Source organism: Planococcus citri, chromosome 4 (genome assembly GCF_950023065.1).
Source record: "Planococcus citri chromosome 4, ihPlaCitr1.1, whole genome shotgun sequence".
NCBI classification, from domain to species: domain Eukaryota; kingdom Metazoa; phylum Arthropoda; class Insecta; order Hemiptera; family Pseudococcidae; genus Planococcus; species Planococcus citri.
The window spans coordinates 18,207,839-18,233,854 of NC_088680.1; the positions used below are offsets into that span (position 1 = coordinate 18,207,839).

Here is a 26,016-nt window from a genome sequence, read left to right on the forward strand (position 1 = left end):
GAAGACCACAATAATGAGCTTGTACCGGCAGATTATGACCTCGCGCTTTGCTCAATCAGCGGCAGTCAAACAAAATATTGTTTAGGTTTGGGCGAATATAAAAAAAATACCGCTATAGTTTTTGATTATAGTGGCTCTCAGCTGAATACTTGCACAGGTGGCACTCAAGTGACAGTCCCTGTGAATTGAGTACATCGAAATTAAATAATTTGATGGTAACGTATTATGAAATAATGTAAAAATTTCACAAGTGTAAGTATAAGGAATATTTTTTTGTTTTCAAATCGTGTTTTATTTATTAAATTTTTGCTTTCGTTATTTCAATGCTTGCTGCTTTTTCTTTCCGTTTCGATAATTTGGTTTTGTTGTTCTTTCATTATTCACGAGTAAGTAAATGTTTTAGCCCCTCAACCTATAAAAAATCATACGTTCAGCATGCTTCGAGATTACAATTGTCTATTTTAATGAAATAATTTCGCATAGCAATTCCAAAAAATTTGAGCAGATCTCAATTTAAAATAAGGTATTGAAAATTTGCTTCTGGCCTAATTTCATCTCCCGAAATTAAATTCCGACATTTTTAGCTTGTCTCAGGCGTCCGGTATAAAGTTCTTGGAATTCATCAATTTTTCGATAAAGTTTTAGAAATTAATTTGGAAAACTAAGAATTCAAATGTTCACCAGCTTCAATTTCTGATCAAATTAAAAAAATTCAAGAAAGTCTAAAATATCGAAAATTGTTAAATTGGACGACCATCAACCCGAAATGTGGATAAAACCTAGTTTTCCAAACCGTATTCGCATTTCGCACCATAAGCTACACGTTTTCCTTATTTATTTAATTTATTTTTTTCATTTTTAAAAATTCAAATCTCCCAAAAATTAATTTTAAAATGTTTGAATGGAATATCAGCCTATAAAAACAAATTTTCGAAGTGAGCACATTTGAAAGAAGTGAACACTTCATTTTTGGAAGTTCAAATCAAATGAACGCAATCGAAATGTTTTTGAAAGTTCTAGATAGTTCTAGATTGGCTGAAAATGATAAGATCGGATTGTTTTCTTTGAGGGCGAGGGTGGGCAATTTCATGCACAGAAAAATTTTTCTCACCGATATGAAAAGACGACTAGTCAATTCTTTTATTTTTTAGATAAGATCTGAAATCATATTCAAAAAATCACAATAGACTCGTCTCTTTGGATATCAATTTTCAACAGCCTTCGTAAATTTCCTGTCTTTGGAAAAATTTGAACATAATGAAGAAAAATCAAAATAACATCAAAGAATTTTTAAATAGACCGAAAATAATGAAATATTTCTATGGAAGCTCGAAAACAAGATTTTACTGATTTTAATATGAAAAAAAAACTCTCAAAAATGTCTCGTCAAAAATCGAAAAATCAAGTCAAATAACCTAAATTTTGGTTCAAAAGGGGTTTGCGTTGTCATGGTCGTCCAAGAATGCAATAAATTTTTTTTTCTATTTGGAGCTAAAAATTTTAGATTAAGTTCATTTTGAGAGAAAATTTGTTCTCATCCCTTTCCCTACAGCGTTTGATTATTCACACACGTTTTCTAATAAAGGTATACGCAATAAAATGAAAATTCATATTTTCAAAAAACCACTTCTAGTTCTGAATTTTTAAATTATAGTTTAATAATTATAATTAGTCTATTATATTATATGTAGTTGTTTTATTCGGAATACCAAACTCTAGTCTACAATCTCGTATTATAGGTATCTATTGTACATAATTAGTTAATTACACATGTTTTACTCAGCATTTCATTTCATGGTCGTTCATTCACATATGGCCACTTCAGACTTCAACTGAGACGTACCATAGAAAAAAGGAGAACTTTTTGAAAATTTAAAATTTTGGTATTTTTTAAAATCAATGTTGATTTTACGAGAAAACTAAGCATCTTATAGTTTGTACATATAAAAATTCTCACAAGGGAACTTTTTGAACTCACACTCTCCGATTTGAACGAAACCAAGCCACATCGAAAAAGCAAGTCCTGCAATCCCCGTAACCCAAATTTCAGAGGCTTGAATTCATTTTTGGATTTTTGGCAAATTTTAGAAAAAATATAAATTAAAAAAAAACTACTTCAATGACGATTTTTTGAAAATTTTATCAAACGTATTTTTTTCGAGAAAAGTGAACCAGCGTGAATAATCCCTCCAATTCAATTTTCTACGCATCAAAAACTTTTCTAGCTTTGGGCTATTCTTAGAGCCCCTAGCGATTTTTAATATTTTTTACATAAATTTAAAATCGCTCTGGAATGGTCAAAATGAACTCAGTTTACATTGAAAAGTTTGAAAACTGCCCTTGAAACTGCACCTTTTTCAACTTTTACACCGGTTTTTAAAAATTTGTGAAAAAAATTTTTAGAACCTGAAATTTGAGATGGGGTTTTAGGGCTTGTTTTTTCTAAAGCTCTTTAATACAAGTATGGAAATAGATTATGCTCTTAAGAAAGTCATAGCATTTTACGTAGGTATGTGTTACGTACTGCGCATGGCAGGTTGGTGTCGTCACGCGGTGGAGGTGGGTGGAGCAACCAATGGGGTGCAACGTTGTACGTGAACAGCTGATTTGATGCTTGCTCGCGCACTGCGCAGTACGTAAAACTTACGTAAAATCCTATGACTTTCTTAAGAGTATAATCTATTTCCATACTTGTATTAAAGAGCTTTAGTTTTTTCAATCTATCTGGGTTTCGTTCAAATTGGTAACTGTTGGTTCAAAAAATTCCCTACTCAGAACCAAAATAATTGTGAAGCATAAAAAAATTGAACTTCTACTTTGAGAACACCTGAAATACTTTCTCATAATTTCTACAGATCGATTTTCTCAATTCACCGAAGCCTTCAAATATCAATGCGAGGGAAGGGGGGTGCAAGTAAAATATTTTCGAACCTTTATGTAAAATAAACAGCTCTCTCAAGATGACCACGTTTTCTTGTGCCTTCCTCATTCCCCATTCACCTGAAAAAAGGAAAGTTTCCACTGAGGTGAGGGGGAACATAACATTTTTTTGTTTAATTTTTGAAACTCCCATTTATTTTTTAAACTTCTGCTTTTTTTTTGAAACGGCGACGAAATTTTTTCCATACAATTATAGCACGAAAAAAGGTACCTAATTCTCGTCAATTCATTGAAAAAATGAAGGGAGGAGGGATTTTTTCACATGCTCATCTAGACATTGGTAAAATATCTCAAAAATTGCAAAAATTTTCATTTTTCAGGTTTCAGACGGTATTTTTGCAATAAGTGCCAAACTCGTAATTTTTTTTCTCGAAAATGAAAAAAAAATGCCAGTTTAATTTTTTGATATGTTATTCTACATGAAAAGGTTTAAAACTGAGAATTTTTTCAGAATTTTTACACGAGGACATATCGATTTTTTTAGGTTTTTGAAAGTGGCAACATTGATTTTGACATCACTCGTCGATTACCCTCTCAAAGTACTACAATTTGAAAAAAAAAGTTCAAAATTCTATACCACGTACAACCGGAGTAATTTGCAACTGAAATTCCATTTTCGGCCATTCTGGAAAACTCTAAAGTCTCACAGCTCCGCCAAAAAAAAAATCGAAAAAATGTCCGGTTTGCGTCATTCGTCATCGTTTGATGACCTCGCCTACACATGATCTGATTTTGAAAAAAATCGAAGACCCTCGTGCAAAAATCCGTCGATTTGGCATGGAATGATCCAAATTCGATTAAATTCACTTTACCATGCTTAACAGACAATTGCACGTACTCGTATTTTTTATTAACTAAAAAAATCAAAATGCGAGCGTATTGCAGCTTGCTTTTGTTTACCTATTACCCATTTTGAAAAAACCTGCGAAACCTGCGTCAAACGTGCATAACATTTACACTGCATTGATATCAGGATCACTCGTCACTCCACAGTATTGACACAATTCACACGAATCGAAGAAAAATCCACCATAATATGTACAAGCTCGAAGATAGAACCAAGATACTAAAGGTTTATAGGTACATACAAGTTGCCTGAACAGATTTTACAAACGTATCAATTGTTCACATTATTACTAATACTCGCATATACCTGGTACTTAGTTAATGGTGGAATCAAAATCACAAATCACTGACAAATCTTCATTATAAAAACTAGTAAAATTTGGGATCTTTTTCATAATTTTTCAACTGCAGAACCCTACATCATGGATTATGCCAAAAGTTTTTTAATCTTCGCAATCGTTTTTTCCGTCAGTCTATCAAATTCGGGTGTTCGGTCACTAGCTCATACTCAATTTATCGCGTGGTACAGGTAATTCATCCATAATTTCATAAGTAACTGAATAGCCTATTTGAATTTTTAAAACCCTATTTTACCCTCGACACATATCGTACACATTTTACAGCCAAAGAATCTGCGACAACGTACAGCCTTATGGCAGTTACGACCCCGATCTTATGTGCAAAGCAGCGATTACAAACTCTACAGGAGGCAAGTGTAAAGGAATGAAAATTAGTATGGAAAGTGCTGACCACAATAATCAGCTTGTACCGGTAGATTATGACCTCGCGCTTTGCTCAATCAGCGGCAGTCAAACAAAATATTGTTTAGGTTTGGGGTTTGGGCGAATATAAAAAAAAAACCGCTATAGTTTTTGATTATACAGGCCCTGAGCTAAATACTTGCACAGGTGGCACTCAAGTGACAGTCCCTGTGAATTAAGTACATCGAAATAAAATAATTTGATGGTAACGTATTGTGAAATAAAGTAAAAATTTCACAATCGTAAGTAAGAAATCTTTTTTTAAAAATCGTGTGTTACTTTTTAAATTTTTGCGTTCGTTATTTTAATGCTTGCTTTTTATTTTCGTTTCGATAATTTGTTTCTTGTTCTTTCATTATTCACGAGTAAATAGAAATACTCGTATTTTAGCACCCCCTACCCCTCCACTTATAAAAAACCATACATTCAGCATGCTTCGAAAATTACAGTTTTTATTCGATAGGTACGACAAAATAAGGCGAATTTTTAGTTCAACTTCAATCATACTCTACAGTCCATTTTAATGAAATATTTAAAATGAGGAATAGAAAATTTATTTCTGACATAATTTCAACTCCCGAAATCAAATTCCGACATTTTTAGCTATAGTCTCAGGCCCACGGTGTAGATATGTACTTCAAATTTTTCAATTTTTCGAAAAACTTTTGGAAATTAACTTGGGAAACCGCTTTTATCATTTATTTCATTTTTTCAATTCTTAAAAATTTGAATCTGCCAAAAATCACTTTTAATATGGTGTTGGATTAGAATACCTGCCTAGAAAAACTGATTTTCGGCGTGAGCACTTTTTGACAGGAGGGTCATTCCACGTCAATTGGACCAAGAACTGGTAGGGGGGTTCGGTAATGGCGCAAATCGTAGCCCCCCTAGCCCATTTTTAACTGAAGCCAGGGGGTGTCAAAGTTTTCAGTGAACCAAAGATATCATCCATTTCAGCAGTGGATTACTCGATAACCGCGATACCTACCAAAATGGAGCATTTTCCCATAGTTAGGGGGTTTGAAAGGCTTTTTGGTGATATCATAAAAATCAGTGTTGCTGCCACTTTTCTTCGTACAAAAAATTAGTTCGAAAAGTTTCGAAACGTAGTTTTCACATCGTACCGACTCTCAAAAATTCTGAAAAAAATTATTATGGACAACTTTTCACGCTAAACTACATATTATAAAATTGGGATGGTAACATGTTGTAAAGTTGATTTTAAAAAATTTAAAGTTTGCGAAAAAATGCGATTTTTTGATTTAAAACATGAAAAAAAGTTTTGATAGATGAAGTTGACCCATTTGACCCCTATTTTTACGTATCTGTTGGAAAAGTTGAAAAAACTCTTTCACTCGATGAAATGAACTCCTCACAAAAATATCAAAATTCGAAAAAATTCAATTTTCAATTTCAACCATCAAAAAAAGTTTAAATTTATTCAGTTGTCTTATTTTGACCTCTTTCTGACGTAGTGACGTATTTCATGAAAAAGTTGATAAAAATCACGCTCACAGCAAAAAAATGAAAATTCGTTTTCATGTTTTAAATCAAAAAATCGCATTTTTTCGCAAACTTTAAATTTTTTAAAATCGACTTTGCGACAAGTTACCACCCCAATTTTTTAATATGTATGTGTTGTTCAGCATGAACAGTTGTCCATAATATATTTTTTGCAGAATGTTTGAGAGTCGGAACGATATGAAAACTACGTTTTGAAACTTTTTGAGCTAATTTTTTGTACGAAAAAAAGTGGCAACACTGATTTTTATGATATCGCCAAAAAGCCTTTCAAAACCTTTAACTATGGGGAAAAGTTCCATTTTGGTAGGTATCGCGGTTATCGAGTAATCCACTGCTGAAATGGATGATATTTTAGGTTCACTGAAAACTTTGACACCTCCTGGCTGCCTTTAAAAATGGGCTAGAGGGCTGCGATTTGCGCCATTGATCATCCCTTCGAAAGGTCTTCTCACAGGAAAAATTTCAAAAAATCGCTGAACCCCCCTACCACTTCTTGGTCCAATTGACGTGGAATGACTCAGGAGTGAAAACTTTATTTTTGGTAGTTCCCATCAAATGGGCACAATCGAAATGTCGCTGAAAGTTCTAGATTGGTTGGAAATGATAATATTGATTTGTTTTCTTGGAGAGCAAGGGTACACAATTTTGTACGCAGAAAAATTTTTCTCACCGATATGAAAAGACGACCAGTCAAATACTCTTACTTTTTTATGTAAGATCTGAAATCATATTCAAAAAATCACAATGGACTCGTCTATTTGGAAATCAAATTTTCAACAGCTTTCGTCAATTTCATATCTTTGAGATGAATTTGAATGAAAAGAAAAATCAAAATCTCATCAAAGACTTTAAATATAGGTACTGAAAATAGTGAAATATTCCTATGGGAGCTCGATAACGAGATTTTATTATAATATTAAGCTAACACAAAAAAACTCAAAAATGCCTCAAAAATCGAATAATCAATTCGAGTAATTTAAATTTTGATTCAAAAGGGATTTGCAGCCGATATACGGTCGTTTCAAGAATGCAATGAATTCTTCTTCTACAAGTAATTTATTGGAGCTAAAAATTTTAGATTATAAGTTCATTTTGAGCGAAAATTCATTCCCACCACTTTCCTTAGCATTTGAATCATACAGCTTTTCTGATGAGGGTAAATTCATTTTTTCAAAAATCCAATTCCAATTTCAGCGTTGGGTAGACTTTCATCCAAGATTTCAACTTCTGAATTTTTAAATTATTGTTTAATAATTAGTCTACGTTTTATAATTATTTTATTCGGAATACCTAACCTTAGCCTATAATCTCGTATTATAGGTACCTATCTATTGTACATAATTTAATTACACATGTTTTACTCAGCATTTCGTTTCATAGTCATTCATTCACATATGACCACGTTATTTGAAATATTCCATAGAGAATAGGAGAACCTAATCTTGGACACTTTTTTACTCTTTAACATTATTATTGATTTTAGTAGAAAACTAAACATCTTATAGTTCATACATAGAAAAATTCTCACACAAGAGCCATTTTAACTCACACTCTTCGATTTGAATGAAACCAAGCCGGATCGAAAAATCAGGTCCTGTAACTCCCGTAACCCAAATTTCAGACGCCTGAATTCATTTTTGGATTTTTTTAGCAAATTTTTGAACAAATTAAAATTTAAAAAAAAAACTGCTTCGATGGCGATTTTTCGAATTTTTCAAAAAACACATTTTTTCGAGCGAGGTGAACCAGCGTGAATATTTTCTCCAATCGAATTCAGATTTTTTTTACCAGTTCGGATACATTCCTAGTAAATTTTCGCAGGGAATTCGTAAAAAAAATTTAAGACCCCACTGATTTTTTTCTCGATTCCATTTTCTTCTCCATTTCATACAGGTTCGAAGATCCGCCAATTTTTCGTTAGGAAAATCGAGAACATGAACATTTTGTAATTTATTCATCCTCAATATCGTCAAAAAACCAACGTCAACGCGTCACATCGTCGTCGTCAACATTGTCACAATAATTCGTAGCTACGTTTCAAAGAACAATAATTCAACGATACAATCGTGAAAATCGAAAACTGCAACTGTTTTTCACAATTCTTTGTGTACAATGAACAGATTTTCAAAAATCTGCCAAAGATGCGTCATGCATCTTCTTCATGCAGGTGCAACTTATCTGCTGTTTATGCCTTTCAAGGAGATCTGCTGAAATTCGAGTACAGCTAAGTACACACCAAAATCATCTACTTTGTTTGCATGTGTTGCTCGAGCTCAGGTATTGGTGCAGAGTTACTCGGATCTCTGTCGAATAGTCATTATAAAAAACGATCCTATACAAGAGATTTTTCAGATTCACAGTCAGTTCTAGTATCTTCACATCGAAATATTCATTATACGATCGCGACACTCGTCATCTCAGCACATCAATCTACTAAGTCAAATTTGGAGGCTTTTTCATATTCTTTGTCAGTTCTTAAACAACGTCTCGTCCAAATTTTCGTCTCAATTGCCGAGAATTACACACGTACACCAAATTAAATAATTTTTCAACTGCAAAACCCTACATCATGGATTATGCCAAAGTATTCTCAATCTTCGCTATCGTCTTTTTCGTCAGTCTATCAAATTCCGGTATTTGGTCACTTCCTCATACAACCTTCATCGCGTAGTACAGGTATGTAATTCATCCATAATTTCGAAAGTAGCCTATTTTGATTTTTTAAACCCCATTTCACCCTCAACACATATTGTAAACATTTTACAGTGAAAGAATCTGCGACGAAAACTGTCCTTATGGCCAATACAACCCCGATATTATGTGTAAAGCAGCAATTGTAAACTCTATAGGAGGCAGCTGTAAAAAAATGAAAATAAAGATGGAAAGTGCTGACCACAATAATGAGCTTGTACCGGTAGAATACACACTCGCGCTTTGCTCAATCAACGTCAGTCAAACAAAATATTGTTTAGGTTTGGGCGAATATGAAAAAAATATCGCTATAGTTTTTGATTATAGTGGCCCTCAGCTGAATACTTGCACAGGTGGCAATGTAGTGCCAGTCGTTAAGAATTGAGTATCGTAATTAGATAATTTCATGGTACCTAACGTATTATGAAATGATGTAAAAAATTTTCAAGTGTAAGTAAGGAATCTTTTGTTTTTCAAATCGTGTTTTACCTTTTAGATTTTTGCATTTTTATTTCGTTATTTTAATGCTTGCTTTTTCTTTCCGTTTCGATAATTTGTTTCTTTTTCTTTCATTATTCAATAAGTTTATACTCGTATTTTAGCTCCCCAACCTATAAAAAATCATACTTACGTTCAACATGCTTCGAAATTACAATTTTTATTCGATACGTATACAACAAAATGATGCGAATTCTCAGTTGCACTTTTACTGATTATTTTAGAGAAAGAATTGGTAGAAAAAATTCCAAAAATTTCGAGCAGATCTCAAAAAGCAACCGCAGCTTCAACACAAACATTTTAAAAATCAGGTATTGAAAATTTGTTTTTGAGCTAATTTCATCTTCCATGCACCAAATTCTGACATTTCTAGTCTGTCTGAAGCCTCCAGTAATGCTTCAATTTTCTGGTTTTTAAAAAAAGAGTTTTGGAAAGTATAACTAAAAAATTCATTTTTACCAAATTTCTGCATATCTAATTTTGAAATTTGAGAAAAGCCAAAATATTGAAAATTGTTCATTTGGACGACCATGTCGACCATCAACCCGAAAGATGAAAAAAATCAAGTTTCCCAAACACCATTCTCTTCATAAACCATTTCCATCATTTTCAATTCGTTTTAATATTTTTTTAAAAACTCGAATCTGCCAAAAATCACTTTCAAGATGTTAGACTAGAATACTTGAAGGAGGTTTTTTTTGGTTGGGGGGGGATAATTTTTGCTAGCGGAAGTAAGACCTGAAATCATCTATTCAAAAAATCACAATAGACTATTGTCCTGCTGGAACTAGATGCAACAACATTTTTTTTAGAAATCGATAATTTTACACAGCTTTCATCAATTTTTGCGACTTGGGGATTCTGAAAATAATGAAGAAAACCCAAAATCTCATCAAAGACTTAAATCAACTAGAAATAGTAAAATAGGAGCTGTTTGGAATCAAGTTCGAAAACAGAATTTTACATGCTTTTAATTCATAAAAAAAAAAACTTTTAAAAAATGCCTTGAAAATCGAAAAATTATGTTGTAAAACTTGAATTTTGAGGGTCTTGGAGTAGGTATGGTCGTTCCAAGAATGCAACAACTGACAAAGTTTTCTTTTAATTTTGAGCCACTTTTATAGATATTAAGTTTATTTTGACAGAAAACTTTTCTTTTCTTTTGTATTTTCAATTCTAAGAAATAAGTATATTATGCCTCTAACAAAAATTCAAGTTTTTTTGCATCGAAAAAATCGTTCTTTTCACAATTTATGACCATCCCTTTTCCCCTCTTTCCCTGGCGTTTGATTCATACACCTTTATACTGATGCAGTTATTATGTGCATAAAGAAGTTAAAAATCGTTTTCTAAAAAATTCATTCCTATGTAATACCAAGATTTCAACTTCTTTGTTGTGTTATTCGAAATACCTGACCTTACCCTACAATATCGTATTATATGGTATCAATATTGTACATAATTACACGTTTTACTCATCAGCATTGCATCAATATTGATTTCATGAGAAAATTGAGTAAGTATCTTATTCAGAAAAGTTCTCACAAGGAGGAAGGGTGGGAAGTAAACATTTTTCCGAATTATATTTATGCAAGAAAAACAACTCTCCCAAGATGATTACTTTTTCTTGATCCTTCCTCGATTCAGCATTCACTTGAGAAGGTAGGGTTTCCCCTGAGGAGGGGGGGGCGTATTATACACATCAGTAGGAGACCGAGTCACTATCTTCCTCCTTACACCTTACTCCCGCGCTTCAACGTCCAAGACAGGTCATCCCAACATTTTCAATTTTTTATTTGACCTATGTTAAAAGAAAAAAAAAACAAAAATTAAACCTAATTTTGAAATTGGAACTCGGTATTCAAAGCAATGCCCTAGCTAGAAAGCTTAAGAAAGGTCTAAACTAAATTAAACAAGTTTTGTTTGAGATACGTAATTTTCAAATTATGATCAAGGCCCAACTTCTTGATGGATTTTCACATTTGTGGAAAGTATACGAGTAAGTACTCGGAAAATTCTACACCAGGATCGCTGAAAAAAATACGAATTTTCATATCATATTCTGGAAGCAGTAAATTTTTAAAAGTTGATCAAAATAACACGCTGCATACTTGATTTTTCGCAGTGTATTCTTCTTGGATGACCTTCACTTGAAATATTGTATTTATGGGAGATCCAGCCACATCAAATATTTCGTGCTCTTATGAGCAATAGGCATCATACAATGTACTTGTACCTTACCTATATGCTCGTATGTACGTTCGACAGGTAATCGTCAACCACGTAACCGCGAATAAATCACGTAAAATGTTTCGTTACGCTGCTTCATTTAGATACGCGAATATTTTACACCAAAAAAAAAAAAAAAAAAATTACCTATACAGAGACCTGCGACTTTACAGATGAGGAATTTTTTACGAACATTCTGAATCTCAAGCATCGAATAAGGCAAGGTACGATGTGACATGAACATCTACATTAGAGACTGTACATAGCACTGTTTCGATTTTAACGAAAACGAACCATTCGGAAACGTATTGAAATGAATGATACATTGTTGTGAGTCATCGTACTGAAACACATTTTTAAATAAATTTTCAATACGAATGATTTCGTTGAAAAAATTGTTCAAATACGATTCACGATTCAATTCGGATTGTATCTATGTACGATGTACGAAGTGTGCGAAGTCCGAACATTTTGTCGAGGAACTAAATTTTATGGTTTCAATTCAAAATTCATAATAACCAGAAGTACTCTCCTTCCAGCATTATGCATGTTTACGAGTACATACACACATTAGTGTAACATTTGGCCCAGTCAACAGAAGATGAGGGCAGCACGTTAGTAAATTCAATTAAGAGACTATACGTACAACGCTGTCCTCCTGAAAGGATAATTTTTAATCTTTGTATCGTCGTGTTTTCCTATACTAATTGAATGTAAAAGGTTTAATCATTATTAATACCATCGTATACGTTTATGTACTCGTATATATGGGATACAATATAATGTTACAGGGGTAAACTAAACAATGTAAACATTTAAGGGGGAAAGAGGACGACGACGTAGCATACACATCGAACTTGAAGAGTCATATTGTTTCAATGTTTCAAAAGAGAACCACTTACCTACTCATTGTTTCTGTTCTAATGCAAGTAGGTAGTTGGTACACACATCGACTTTTATCTAATTAAGAGATAACGTAATCAATCGGAAGGGAAGATTCATTCCAATATGAAGCAGTTTTTTTTTTAAAAGTTTGGTGAGTCACAATATTAGAGGAAATTCAACTCCTCAGTTGGAGTCCTGAAAAAAACACGAGTGGAGGCCAAAGTGAGTACTTCACAATCTCATATGTATAAGCTTAAAAGTACGTAAAATAAACATTCATTCGACTCTTACAGTTTTTTTTTTTTTATGAGAGTAGAAACGTCAGAACAGATTCAAAAAATTGTAGCATATGAAAAAAAAATCGGTGAATGTGAAATGACATCAAAACCATGCAGAAATAATTATTCAGGATTTTCAAGAAAACATTCATCACCTCGCTTATTCTTCACCTTCACTAGAAGATGCTCAAAGTTTCAAAATGTACTCTAATGAATTGTTTGGCGTTTTCAAATAATTTCTTTGCTACAATTTTCACTTATATATTTTTCGTGGTTTTTGAGGATAAATAAGATCGTCTGTGCTCCTGTGTGGCCTCTTATGGTCATTGACCCGTGTGTCCGAACTTTCAAGATCACCCACCCATTTGTCTAGCCTTCCAAGTTCGTCTATCTAGTACCTATCTGGGCTCATAAAGTCATTGACCTTTATTATGGCTTCCCAAGGTCATCTGTCTGCCTGTCTGGTCTCTCATGATTTGGCCTCTCGAGGTCGTATGTGTGCCTTTCTGCCTGTCCGGCCTCTTGAGGTCATTGACCCGTCAATACGGTTTTCCAAGGTCGTCTGTTCACCTGTCTGGCCTCATAAGGTCATTGACCCGTCTATCTGGCCTCTTGAGATTCTTGACCCGCCTGTCTGAAAATCCAAGGTCAGTCTGTCTAGTCTCTCAAGGTCATTGACCCGTCAATATAACTTCCCAAGGTCGCCTCTCCACGTGTTTCAATTTTAAAGGTCACTTACCCATCTGTATGACATCCTAAGGTCACCTGTCTGTACTCGTGTATCTAGACTTTCAAGATCACTGACCTATTTGTCTAGCCTTCCAAGTTCGTTTGCTTATCGAGTCATATAAGGTCATTGACCCGCTGTCTGGCTGACCTCTTGAGGCCATTGACCTGTCTGTCTGACTTCCCAAGGTCGTATATTTATCTTCCTGTCTCGCTTCTCAAGGTTATTAACCCGCCTGTCTGACCTCTAGGGTTCATTGACCCATCTGTCCAACTTCCCAAGGTTATCTGTACGTCGGTCTATCTGACTTCTCAAGGTCATTGACCCGCGTGTATGTCCTATCAATCAAGGTCACTCAAGCTCCTGAGAAAGTTAGTAATTTTGTTTCAAGTTATTATAAGTCAGACTCAGTAACTGAAAATCCACTTAGTTTGATATAAGTAAAAATTTCAAAGACCTGCATTTTTTCTCAAGTTTTCAAAAGTCTTAGTACATACATTGTTTGGAAATGGAATTAAATGTAATTTTTTCCAAGTTCTTCAAAGTCAGATCAAATATTGCAAAATCAGATAAGATGATCTAAGCATTGTAAATTATTCTATTTTTTTTTTCAATACTTATGCGAAAAATTGGTTATTATTTTGTTTTTAAACGTCTATCATACGAGTAGGTAATGACGAAGATTTTATCACATGTTTTTTTCCAAACTTTTAAAAGTCATGACATTATGACGAATTTAACGATTATTTCTTAAATTTTCAAAAGTCAGCATGATAATTAAAGATTTTGGACAAGTGAAACCCCCTCAACACTTTAAAACTACTGAAAATTACCAAAAAGCTATAAAACGTTGACCAAATTCGGGAAAAATACCAAAAAAAAATTTTAAAAATGAAATAAAATTGACTCAAAACGCTTAAAAAATCAGTGTCAAATTTTCTCTCCAAGGATTGTTTCAAATCATGGATATGTTTTTTGCTCTGCTTGACTTGATTTCAGATAAAAATGAAAGTCTGGCCAAATATCAGAAAATCTCACGAAAGTTTGACATTACTATTAGCAATTCAATGATTTTTTTTCCCAAGTTATTACAAAAGTCAAAATTAATACGCTTTAAATACTGGAAATTACTTATTCATAATCTTTTCGTAATTTTTTTCAAAAAATACGAAAATGTGAAGAATTTAGTAATTTTTTTCCAAGCGGATCAGCGTCGAACAGATTTTGGTTTCCAAAATTTTGAACAGACCCCCGGCGCAAAAAACACATCCAAAATGCAGGAAAAATTATTAAAAATGGGTTGAAATGAGGTAAAAACACAACCGAGACATTGAAACAAATCGAAGAACCATTATTTCAAGCATTTTTTCCAATCAAGAATTTTTTTTCAAATCTCAGTTCATTTTCGTGAAAAATTGAAAAACCTCCAATCAAATCATAAACACGAAAAAAACCAGCCAGCATAAAAAGCACGAGAATAGCAATGGTAAAACTTTCCATCACCGTATCTCACAATACTGTAGAACTTTCGCTGGGAAATTTTCAACAATTGTATCAAGTTTGAGCCACTATCGTATATCGTATTAAATACAGATACGACACGGTGACCTCGATTATCATACTAATAAACAATAATACATAAACAAAGTAAGGGCAAATTTTGGAAAACCTCTACATTGTATATAGGTAACTCAAGTACCCATGGTTCATTATTTATTAGTCAAGTGTTACAATTAACTTTCTTGGTATTAATTGGTATCACACGTTAACCGGTTTTTAGACAATTCGCGTGTCCTCTACACTCTCAATAAAGGGGAAACACTGAATTTAGATGATTCGTTTCTCTATATAGGTATCTGTGTGCGAAGCTGGGTTCATACTTCGTACTCCATGTGTGTACTATACAACAATATCCGAGTACATATTTGGTACGCTCTATGGCGATATAATATTCCGTAACGTTATAAAAAGCGAGCAATTTTCATTGTAACTGGAAACTCGCGTACTCGTAGTGCAGGGCAGAGCGAGGCTTCAACTCGCAGTATTTTCCACGTTTCTTTATAATACGAGTACAACACAGGTCGTCGTCATCATCTACCTTACGTATGAAAAAAAATGCCATTATTGTTGGCAATTGTAGTAAGTACGCTATGCAGTACCTACCTCTACAACTAGTAGAAAAAAAACACTACACTACCGCGTCTACGTGTGAACTGAATTTATCTATTATGACAGCCGTATCGAAATTATTACATTCCACAGAGAAAATATGTACGAGTATGTGTAAAAAAAAATACACTCCGCTCACATATGTGATTTTTTTTCCATAAATAGGTATATATAAGAAGAAGAACCATCCAGCAGTGTCAGATTAATACAAAAGATGAATGTCAAAGTACCAGAGCAGCTCAACATGACGTAATTAACCGTGAACAAGGTAGCAGGTATATCGAAGATGGAACTGCAATGTGGTTTGTAGATGTGCCCTTCGTCTTTCCTATACTACGAGTACGATATCTATGAATTTACTCAAAGGTGAGCCTATAGCTGTGAGTTTATTACTCGTATGTATGTGCCGGACCAGTCATAACAAATCCGAAGGTACGAGTAGGTAAATCTGCCACTTATTGTACGAGTAGTTCATATCACAGAGGTTGGTCCAGTGTGTACTGTGTGTGAGAAATACTCATACATCGTATACTACTCGGACATCGTAAATGTAATGGGCATAAACGATTATTTATACTCGATTAGAAGAAACAACGAGGTGTGAACGTTTTGGCGCCAAGAAAGTGTGCCATCGCACAGATAAATGTACCTACTGTTTTCAGCACACATCGAGCGAGAAATCACTACGAACGTTTGTTTCTGCACACGTAGGTAGGTACTTAATCTTTTTTCCAAAATGCTCAAATATTGAAAAATACCAAATGAGTAGAGATCCTCAAAAAAAGATGAATTTGAAACTTTCAGGTAAGCTCTGAAGCCAAAAATTGGACTCAGTTCTCATCACCAAATAAGAAAAAAGAGGGATATGTTCATATTGAGCTCTTACCCTCTCCCCTGCCAACAAATTAGAGTTTTTCAAATAGAACGAACTCCTCGAGACGAATGTCCTAGATCTTAAATTACAAAATATTCTGAAATTTTATGAAAGCAAGTAGGTAAACAAGCACAAATTTCAAATTTAATAACACAAACTTCAAACGCTTCTCCTGCTAATTCAAAATTTTGATTTTTGATTTTCAAACCAGGCAAAGACCCCTTTGAAATCAAATGAAAAATTATCCCAAATTTTCACATTCAAAATTCTGGGAAGTATATTTTGTAACTCGATTTTTTCAACAATAAAAATGAATTTTTCAATATCAAAAAATCAAAGATCTTCAATTTCACACCCTTTTTATAAACAATTGTATTTTGATAAGATTTTATAAAAATTGCAGAGAAGCCTTCATACGAAAGTTCCTCTAATTCCATTCAAAATTTGCCAGATACCTAAGAAGAAAGGCGTTTTTTTTTTCATTCCTTAGATTGACTTCACATTGAAAATCAGACAAATTCACAATTTTCCAACGCTGAGAAAATCCAACACAAGAATCACCACTTTTATGCTACTTTCAAGTCTCCTACTATTCATATTCATAAGAATCAAAACAACAAAATTATTGTTTTTCTCAGCAGTATTTACCTAATGTTAAGTGTTTCAAATTTCCTTCAATTGACTTCTCTGACATGAAGTACAAAGATGGCGTAGAAATCACTTAGAATGGCATTTAGTTACCAATAAAATTCTGGAAAAAATGACAAATTGAGATGTCTAATGAGACAAAAATCGGGCTCGCACTTGATTTTTTCCAAAAAAAAAAAAGGAATTTTAGTAACTCAAAAAATTTGAAAAAGTGACTGAAAAACTTATAAAAGGCGAGCAAAATATTCAAACATGGAAAAAATCGCAAAAAAACCAAACAAAACTTTAAAATTGAATTTAATGTAAAAAAATTACGAAAACAGAACGTTCCAATTATAAAATCTGATAATGTACCTGGATCAATCGAAACTTCGAAAATTTTACCAAAAATCGGGACTTTTCGGCAACTACAGAATATTTTCAAAAAAGTGAAACATTTTTACAATTTCTGATAAATAAGTGAGACTATTTCTCAACTTTTAAGGAAATTTTGACCAGAATTAGCAAAAAACGAAACTTTATGGTTTTGGATGAATTCGAGACTGATGAATTTTTAGCAAATCAGCAAAACATTTCGGCAATTTTTTGCAAAAAAGTAGGACTTCGAGAGTTTATGGAAAAAATGTGAAAATTTCTTCCACTTTTACGCAATACAGCGAAACTTTAAATCAATTTTAGAAACAATTAAAAACTCTTTCAATTTTTGGCAAAAAGCAGCATTTTTTGGCAATATTATACACCTATTGGCAAAAATTATGCTTTTTCGTAATTTTTTGCCGAAAAACCGAGACTTTTACACAACTCTCTCCTCTCCTAACCGAGACTTTCAGGCAGTTCAATGACAAATAAGTGAGAATTTTTGGAATTTTTCGCCAAATAAACAACAATTTTTCGTGGCAAAAATTAACACTTTTCGGTAACTTTCAACAAAAAATGAGACTTTTTTTGCAAATTTTTGGTAGAAAGCAAGACATGGACACTTAAATTTTTCGAAATTTTTTGTAAAAAAAAGTTACATTGAACTACACCTAAATATAAATCATAAACAACATCATGGTAAAAATTCACCAACATTTTTCAAAGATCGCTTGTTGAATCGTAAACGTTCTTCAAATTCCATTTCAAAAATATGAACCCCCCTCCCAAATAATTTAAAGCTTTTTAAAAAAATGAAAACTATGCCCCAAAAAATTGTCCAACAAACGTGAAAAAATGATCCATTACGTTGATATCGTCACAAAACGGCATTTAATACGGACAAAAATGATTGAATTTGACAAAAAAATCATGAAAGATCATGAGAAGGATTGGGGGGGAGGGGGACGCAATCTTAGATGATGTTAGTATCTGAGAAACGAACACAATATTCAAAACATCTCGAAAAAAATGAGCATTAAAATTTTTAAAAATTACAAGAATTTCGTTTTTGTTTGAATTTTTACGTTCTTCTATTTGAAGAGAGGAGAAAAAGAATTGAACTGATCAACAATCTTTAAAAAAATAAAACATCGAATCAGCCAAATTTTAAATTTTCATTTGTGTACATAATTTTTTTGAATTTTTTGTCACTGATGATGGGGGAACAATATTCTCATTTCCTGACATGAAAATTGAAGGATTATAATTCAAGGAAATCAAAATTGTTTTTTTTCATTCCATGCTGAGGACTGAAACATTACTTGGAAAATTTATGAAAATTGCACAAATTTCCGTAAGTATAAAATATATTTTGAAATTCACGAAAAAGGGATTCTACTCAAATTTTTCTCAAAAAAAGTAACTTTAGTAACTAAAAAAGCTGGAAAAAGTAACCAAAAAAGTGACAAATGACAAAAAAATTGTTTAAGTGGGTGTAAAAAAATTAAGTATTTTCAAATATTTTCAAAATTTTATTAAATCAGTTAAACGAGGAAATCATTCAAAAGATTGCAAACTTACAGAAAATACTGCAAAATTTGCCATGATTTAGCAAGCTGCATTACACTCAAGTGAAAACGTTATCTTTATTCAAAAAAAAACAATATTGCAACTGCAATTTTCATAAAAATACACTACGTAATTGATATGTTTACTCAAAGAATGCTCAATTCTGAAAAGATTTAATAAAAAAAATGTTCAACAAGTGTCCTAAAATTTTTTAAAATTTCAAACAAAATATCTGACCGCAAAAATAATGAAATAATTTTAATAATATTCATAATCAATTAATCATAATCATAATCATAATGATTCAAAAAAAAAAAAAGGAAAATGTTCAGGATTTTTTTACAACTCAATTCACTTCTGAGGTACCTTACCCATTGAAATAATTGATTTTTTTTTTTTACAAATTTTAAAAAACTTTTCCAAATCCAAGATATTTACGGTTAAAAAAAAAATGAACCAACAAAATGATCCGAATCACGAATCAATTCTTCACCAAAATTTCGAATTCTTTCTTTCTCGTTCTCAATTCTCATCCACTCAGACGCACCACACACATCTTCACCACTAAAAATAAATACCCATCCTCTTTTCAAATCCACTTCCACTTCAAGTACGTGTAACTTCTCTTTCGACATCTTAAACAAACATCAAAGTCACAATGTGATCAATCCGCATTAAAATTTCCATAGCGAAATCAAGCAACCAGGTACTTATCACGCCGGATTTGAATAGACAAAAATTATAAATATCAGCAGTAGTTTTCTATACTGGTATTTTCTTTTTTATATAGCATTATAGTCTATAGATCTATAGACGTTAATTCCAACGTCAGGATTTCAACGTCTACACTCCACTCAGCACACAGATTATCTTATCAATGAAGACGTTATACTATACCTACTAACCAAAAAGCAGGCCAATTCAGATTAAAATCTAGAGACGGCGGGCTGGAGAAGAGGTAAGAAAAAAAACGACGAATAAACATAATTTTCGTCTCGAATCTTTAAACCACACAACAACAACATCTCGTATACCTACCTACAATCTTTATTTATTATAATGAAAAAGAAGTTGTAGATAAGACTATGCGTTTTTTTTTTTGCCGAATATAATATTATTCTGATATTGCTAGATACTATTTAATTTTTCCGCATATTTATTCATCAGTAGATTATGGAGACGAGTTGTTTTATCAATATACACTAAAATGATAACGTAATAATCTATCCGGTGCTTTGAAATGCAAATATCTACAGCGGCTATTAAAATAAAATATCAGTGTATCTTTATCGCAATAATAATATTATTCCAACAAAGTATTTTTTTGAATCCAACTCAATTTCCTCTACAACTTCCTTATTCATTATACGTAAAATTGCACCAAAAAAAAGAGCTCATTCGATACACAAAAAAAAGGCCATCTTACCCCAATTCAACAAAACCACACTCGTCTCAAAAAGGATTAACATCTGTGCGGTCTCACTCATCGTACATTTTGGTAAAGTACCAAAAAAAAAAAGAAAATTACAATTCCGGGCACGTTTTAAGAGTTAAACTTCAAACGGTTGTGTTTTATTTGTACTCTAAAGACTTGATAATTTCAGCTTTTACGACTTCCTAATCTCACCGCAGTGCGTATAACAATATTAAATTTTAATAGCTTTATACATTCTTCGAGCTTTTAACACGAGTCTAAATCCCTCGAATTACACCCTCGTGTTGACGTTTCCCTCTCAGCTTCTTTCCTTTTAGCTCATCACTCTGCTGATAACACAACATAGATAGGTAGCTGTATACTTACATTTTTGAAGATCAGCGATTCAACAATGAATGTAAAGGGTGCCGACGTCAAATTGATCCAAATTCACAAACGCGGGCAAATTGTAGGTATTATTCAAGATCGAAGATTCACAACACTCGAAAAATCAAAAAAATCTACATTTTAATCCGCACCAAATAGATACGCGTGAAATACACCAGCGCACGATGTGAATGAACTCGACCAAACTAAAGCTCGCACACAAAACCAGTAGAAAGAAAATGAGAATAAAAAAAATAATAATATAAAGGGAGTATGTAATTTGCTCAACTTTAACGATGACGATCGATAAGCGTAGTCGCGCGCAGAACCACCCTTTAGTTAAAAATTACCCTTTATATACCAACTCCAAGGTATACATAAGTATTCATCGATTGTACAAACACACAAAAATTTAACGCCAATTATACTCCGCTGATGGCCACGGTCTCTCTTTGCTGACCGGAAACCAAAGGTAAAAAGGTAAAGTACCGTGGTAAATAAATATACTCGTTAAACGGACTGATCTTTATAGCAAACTCGAAGTCGGAGCACAATCGTCACTACTCTTAGCTTCGTCGATACAGACTGCATGGTTTCGGTTTGTTTTCTTATCACAGAAACGTGCTCGCTGAAGGCCCTCCAAATCAAAGACAACCTCACCTACGTACCACACCATTTGGCACAGGGCACAGCCGGTGTGATTATGCTGGTGGTTTCCCATCTACATATTTACCACCTCTACTGCCCCCGCCTCAGACTCATTGACCCACCGCCGCACCGTACCTCTACCTAGATTTTTTCATTCTCGAGAAAACGCCTCTCTTGTCATTGCATGCCTGCCCCTGCCAGTACATTGCTGGTTTTTTCTTCGCTGTATTGGATTTATTTTTCTCATAAGTCATCAGGCGCGTGAATGGACATATTGCCTCGGATTCTGCAATATCTGCGGGGTTTCTTTCGAGTGGATTTTGTTCGCGCCAATTTTTATCGTTTTTACGTACCTAAGTCGGTGATGGATCACGATGAAAAATGTCTGCAGAACGAGAATAAATTTCTTAAAGGTGTTCTGAATTTGAAAGGGAGGATTTAGGACCCCTCAAGAAGACAAAATTGTTAGAAAAGAATCAAGTTTTTTGGTCGAGACCTTCATCGCCTACGACTCAATAGACTGATTCCAAAACATGAAAATAAGTATCATTTCATTTATTTCGAACTCAAACTGAGGGAATATTTTGGGATTTAATTGGTTGGTGGTGCTAATTTTTTGGCAATCATCTGTGGTCAATATTGCCCAAAATTGAGAAAAACGACGAAAAATTTCGAAAATTACCACATCACAACAAAATTGAAATGAAATGTTAATGTACAAAATGTGCTGGAAAGTTCCCCATTTTAAAACTTCAAATTCGAAAAAAAAGAGTATCTAAAAATTAACATTTCTGCGAGAGTTGATGAAAACTTAATGTTTTTAAATTGAAAAAAAAACAAGCAAAAATAAATCACCAGCCAAATTTTTAAAAGCGAAGTGCATTTTTCGATTTTTGGAGAATTTTTGAAAACCAAATTTGGGCCAAAAAATGGGGAAAAATCGAAATTCCAACAAATTGACGCAGAAAGCTGAAATTTGACATGCACCCTATTTTAGAGCCCCACCCCCACCCTTCATCGGCTGTAATTGGTTTAGAACCGTTCTGATGATCAGTTCCAGAGTCTCCAGCAGATTTTTGAAAAGAAAGATTTCCTCAAAGTTTCACCCAATAAAGTTAGAAACCCCAATTTCAATATGTTGAGTCGATTGGAGAAGGTTTCAAGCCGTTCTGGGGCCTCAAGCCGTATTTCAAAAATTTCAGATTTTCAAAAAGTGCCATTAAAAATTGTTCATTTTTTCAAAATCGGTTCAGCGGCTTCGAAACATATTTTTCCAGTGATTTCATAATTGAAAATTTTGAAAATCAATATCGGTTCTAAACCGGCAGAAATCAATGTTTCCAAAATCTCAAAGCTTTTTTAACAGAATTTATAGCATTTTATTTAGGAAAAAAAAATGCCAGCTTCCCAACTTTTTTGACTTGAATGTTGTAGAAATTTCAACTGGAGCAGGGCTCGTGGTAGGTACTTATTTTTTTTGAAAAAAAGAAAAAGAAAAAAGAAAGTTTAGGAACGAAAAAAGTTTGAAAATAAATAACCGCAAAAATGACAAAACATGGACAAAATATTCTCACGAGGAAAAAAATTCACCAAGAAAAAAAAACAGAACTTATTGTTTCCAACTGAAATGTAAAAAAAGCGAGCCTTTTTCAATTAAAAAGGTGAGAATTTTCACATTTTCTGGAAAAAACATGGGTTGACAATAATTTTAGAAAGAGAAATGACTTTCTATTAATTTCTGCCAAAAAATGACTCCCTAGGAAAATTTTGAAAAAAGGTGAGACTTTTTAGACTACTTGGCCAAAAAAAACACAAATTTAGCCATTTAGACAAAAGCTGAGACTTTTTGTCATTTTTGACAGAAAACGAGACTTTGAAAATAATTTTAGCAAAAGGCAGGACTTTTTAGCAATTTTTGCCGAAAAAACGACACTTCTTGAAAAATTTTATTGTTGGCAAAATGCAAGACTATCAAGCAGAAAAGGGAGACTTTAGCATAATTTTTGGGAAAAAGTGAGATTTAGTAGCAATTTTGATAAAAAGCGAAAACTTTTGTAATGTTGATGAAACAAAGAAAACGTTGACAATTTTGGCAATAAGCAAAACTGTTTGGGCAGAAAGTGATATTTTATGGCAATTCTTGTCAAAAATATTCAACTATTTTGTACCTTTTTTGGTAATTTTTGGCAAAAAAAGCCAAAGTTTGGAATGCTAAATTTTTGAATAAAAAAGTGAGCTTTTTTGGTCAAGTTTTTGTGAAAAGCAAAACTTTGACAATTTTAGCAAAAAACAGAGGGCTTTGCAACCATAACTCTGAAAAAGCAGTGTAGCCAGTTGAAAAATGATGGAAAAGTGTATACGGTCACAGGTCACACGATTATTATTCAATGTTGATATTTTCAGCATTCGACGTTTTCTTCAAAAATTACAATCGAAATTCGCAAAAATTGGATTTTTAATAATTAAAAAAGTGACTTTGCTACTTGAAAAGGAACCGAGTACGAGCCCTAAGAGGCTCCGGAGCATGCTCAAAACAGTTCAACAAAATTTTCAATCGATTTGGGAGACGGGTTCAAAAACAGATATCCACAGCGAGCAAAAATGAGTTGAAATTTTGATTTAGAATACCTACTACAAGGCGAAGAATAGACGTAGGCATCTCATTTCAATGCAAACATTTCTACTGAATTTTCAAAATAAAATTCCAAAAATCAATTTTAAGGGATGTCTAATTAGATATTTTTTTTTATCCAAGTCCAGTAATTCTCAAAAATGATATAAATTTTCATACCTACTTTTATCCACTTTCGAAAGAAAAAGTTGAAAAATTTGAGCATTTATTTAACATCTTGAGTTCAACTTTCACTCAAAAAAAAGTGATCAAAAATAAAAAAGAACGTCTTTCGTGAGTACTTAACAAATTGAGAGGGAAGGATTTGAAAATTTTTTTGGGTTTTGATAAAATTTCGTTACCTTTAAATTTTAATCAACTTATTTTAAGGAATCCTCAATTTTCAAAAAGAGAAATGACTTAAATTAATTTTATCAAAAAATATTTCAAGTTTGCGATTTAATTTAACAGGTCAACTTTTTGCATGAAAAAGTAACTGATGGTTCAGTCACGTTTCTGACTGATTCTGAAGTTGAGCTTGACTGGATGTAAAATTATTTCGAGGTCAGAATAAAATTTTCCAATATCGTCTCGTTTACTATTCTGTATACAGTGGAACCAGCATCCCTTCCATCTGATGTCTGGAAAAGAAAAACATCCTCAAGGACGTTACGCAGGGCCTATTCATAATCCAATGATGAAGCTTATGGGGCTCATTTATATCATTTAGGTATTTCTTTATTCATTTATTCATTTATTTATTCATTATTCATTTATCTACAAATTTAGGTCCCTCCTTCAACTGCACAGCTAATTACACAACACAGATCCACTATCATATACTGAATCTCTTCACAGTTCACATTTTAAAATCTGCTCAATTTATCCAATCAAACTCATAAATATCCTAACATAAAATCAACATCACCCCAACACCATAAGCACATTTTGAAAATTTAGAACTCACCTAAATCACCTTTCAGGACAGGCATCGAATCTTGACACGTTCAATGCGGATGCTGCAACATTTTTCGAAGCCCTGAAAAAAGAAAAATTATAAAAATATGTACATTTAAGAAGGTGTCACAGAGAATAAAAAATCAATAAATGAACACAATTTCTAAATAGGTAACGATTTCAGATAATTCTAATCATTAAATACCAGAACCAAGACAATTATTGAGATCCTTAGCACAATAGGCAAAGGTTAAAACACAATTTGCACCCGTTCCTCCCCCATCATCGACATATAAGAGTGAAATTCGATCCACCATTACACCTTGCAAGAATTCTTCTCCTTCAATACACACGAATAATAAGATTATTTTTCAAACCACCCAACAAACACACAGGTGACAATTTATTTATATCCCTCAACATATCACATATACGTACATACTTCACAATACCTACTCATTTATTTTGATTTGTATACCTATACTTATTATTTTCAGCCATTCTGCCTTATACTCGTATATACATAGTATTTTCGATTTTTTTCAATAGGTATATTCACTCAGCCAAACAAACGAGGGTTACACAGACACACATAATATTACGAGTACCTCGTTTATTATACAGTGGAACCTCGCGATAACTCGAAACTCTATAGGGGAATGGTTTCCAGTTATCCAGGTTCCACTATACTATACGAGTATTTGCACCCTCGTCGTATAACTTTGATGTCAACCCTTCGCGTAGTAAACATATACGCAAGACTGAAGAAAAGGTGGACTAATATTTTCCACAGGTGAGTGTAAAACGAAGGGTAAGACTAGCTTTATATTCTGTAAGGTTATGGTTCTCGTACAATACGTACCTAACCTACGTAGTTAAAAGTCCCAGATTGGGAGGTTCATCGGATTTACAAGTTAGACGAGAGCATTTCAGGGGCTTTACGCGTACGTATTACCGTAGGGCGCAGCTCAGACCAATTGGAAAATGGAAAGGAAGCTGCGAC

General features: G+C 33.1%; 1 protein-coding gene across 2 annotated transcripts in view; it reads right to left on the minus strand.

Annotated features, from left to right (window-relative positions):
- Positions 1-26,016, minus strand: part of LOC135842512 (repulsive guidance molecule A-like) — a 214,983-nt gene that overhangs the window by 144,397 nt on the left and 44,570 nt on the right. Inside the window, exon 2 of one of the 2 annotated variants that reach the window (XM_065360006.1) lies at positions 25,024-25,095. Coding sequence is in view for 1 of the 2 variants with exons in the window: in XM_065360004.1 (XP_065216076.1) it covers positions 20,798-20,799 (2 nt within the window). In the remaining variant the exon portion in view is untranslated. Of the gene's footprint in view, positions 1-20,797; positions 21,368-25,023; positions 25,096-26,016 lie in introns of those variants that run through there. The other variant, XM_065360004.1, reaches the window with a different exon arrangement.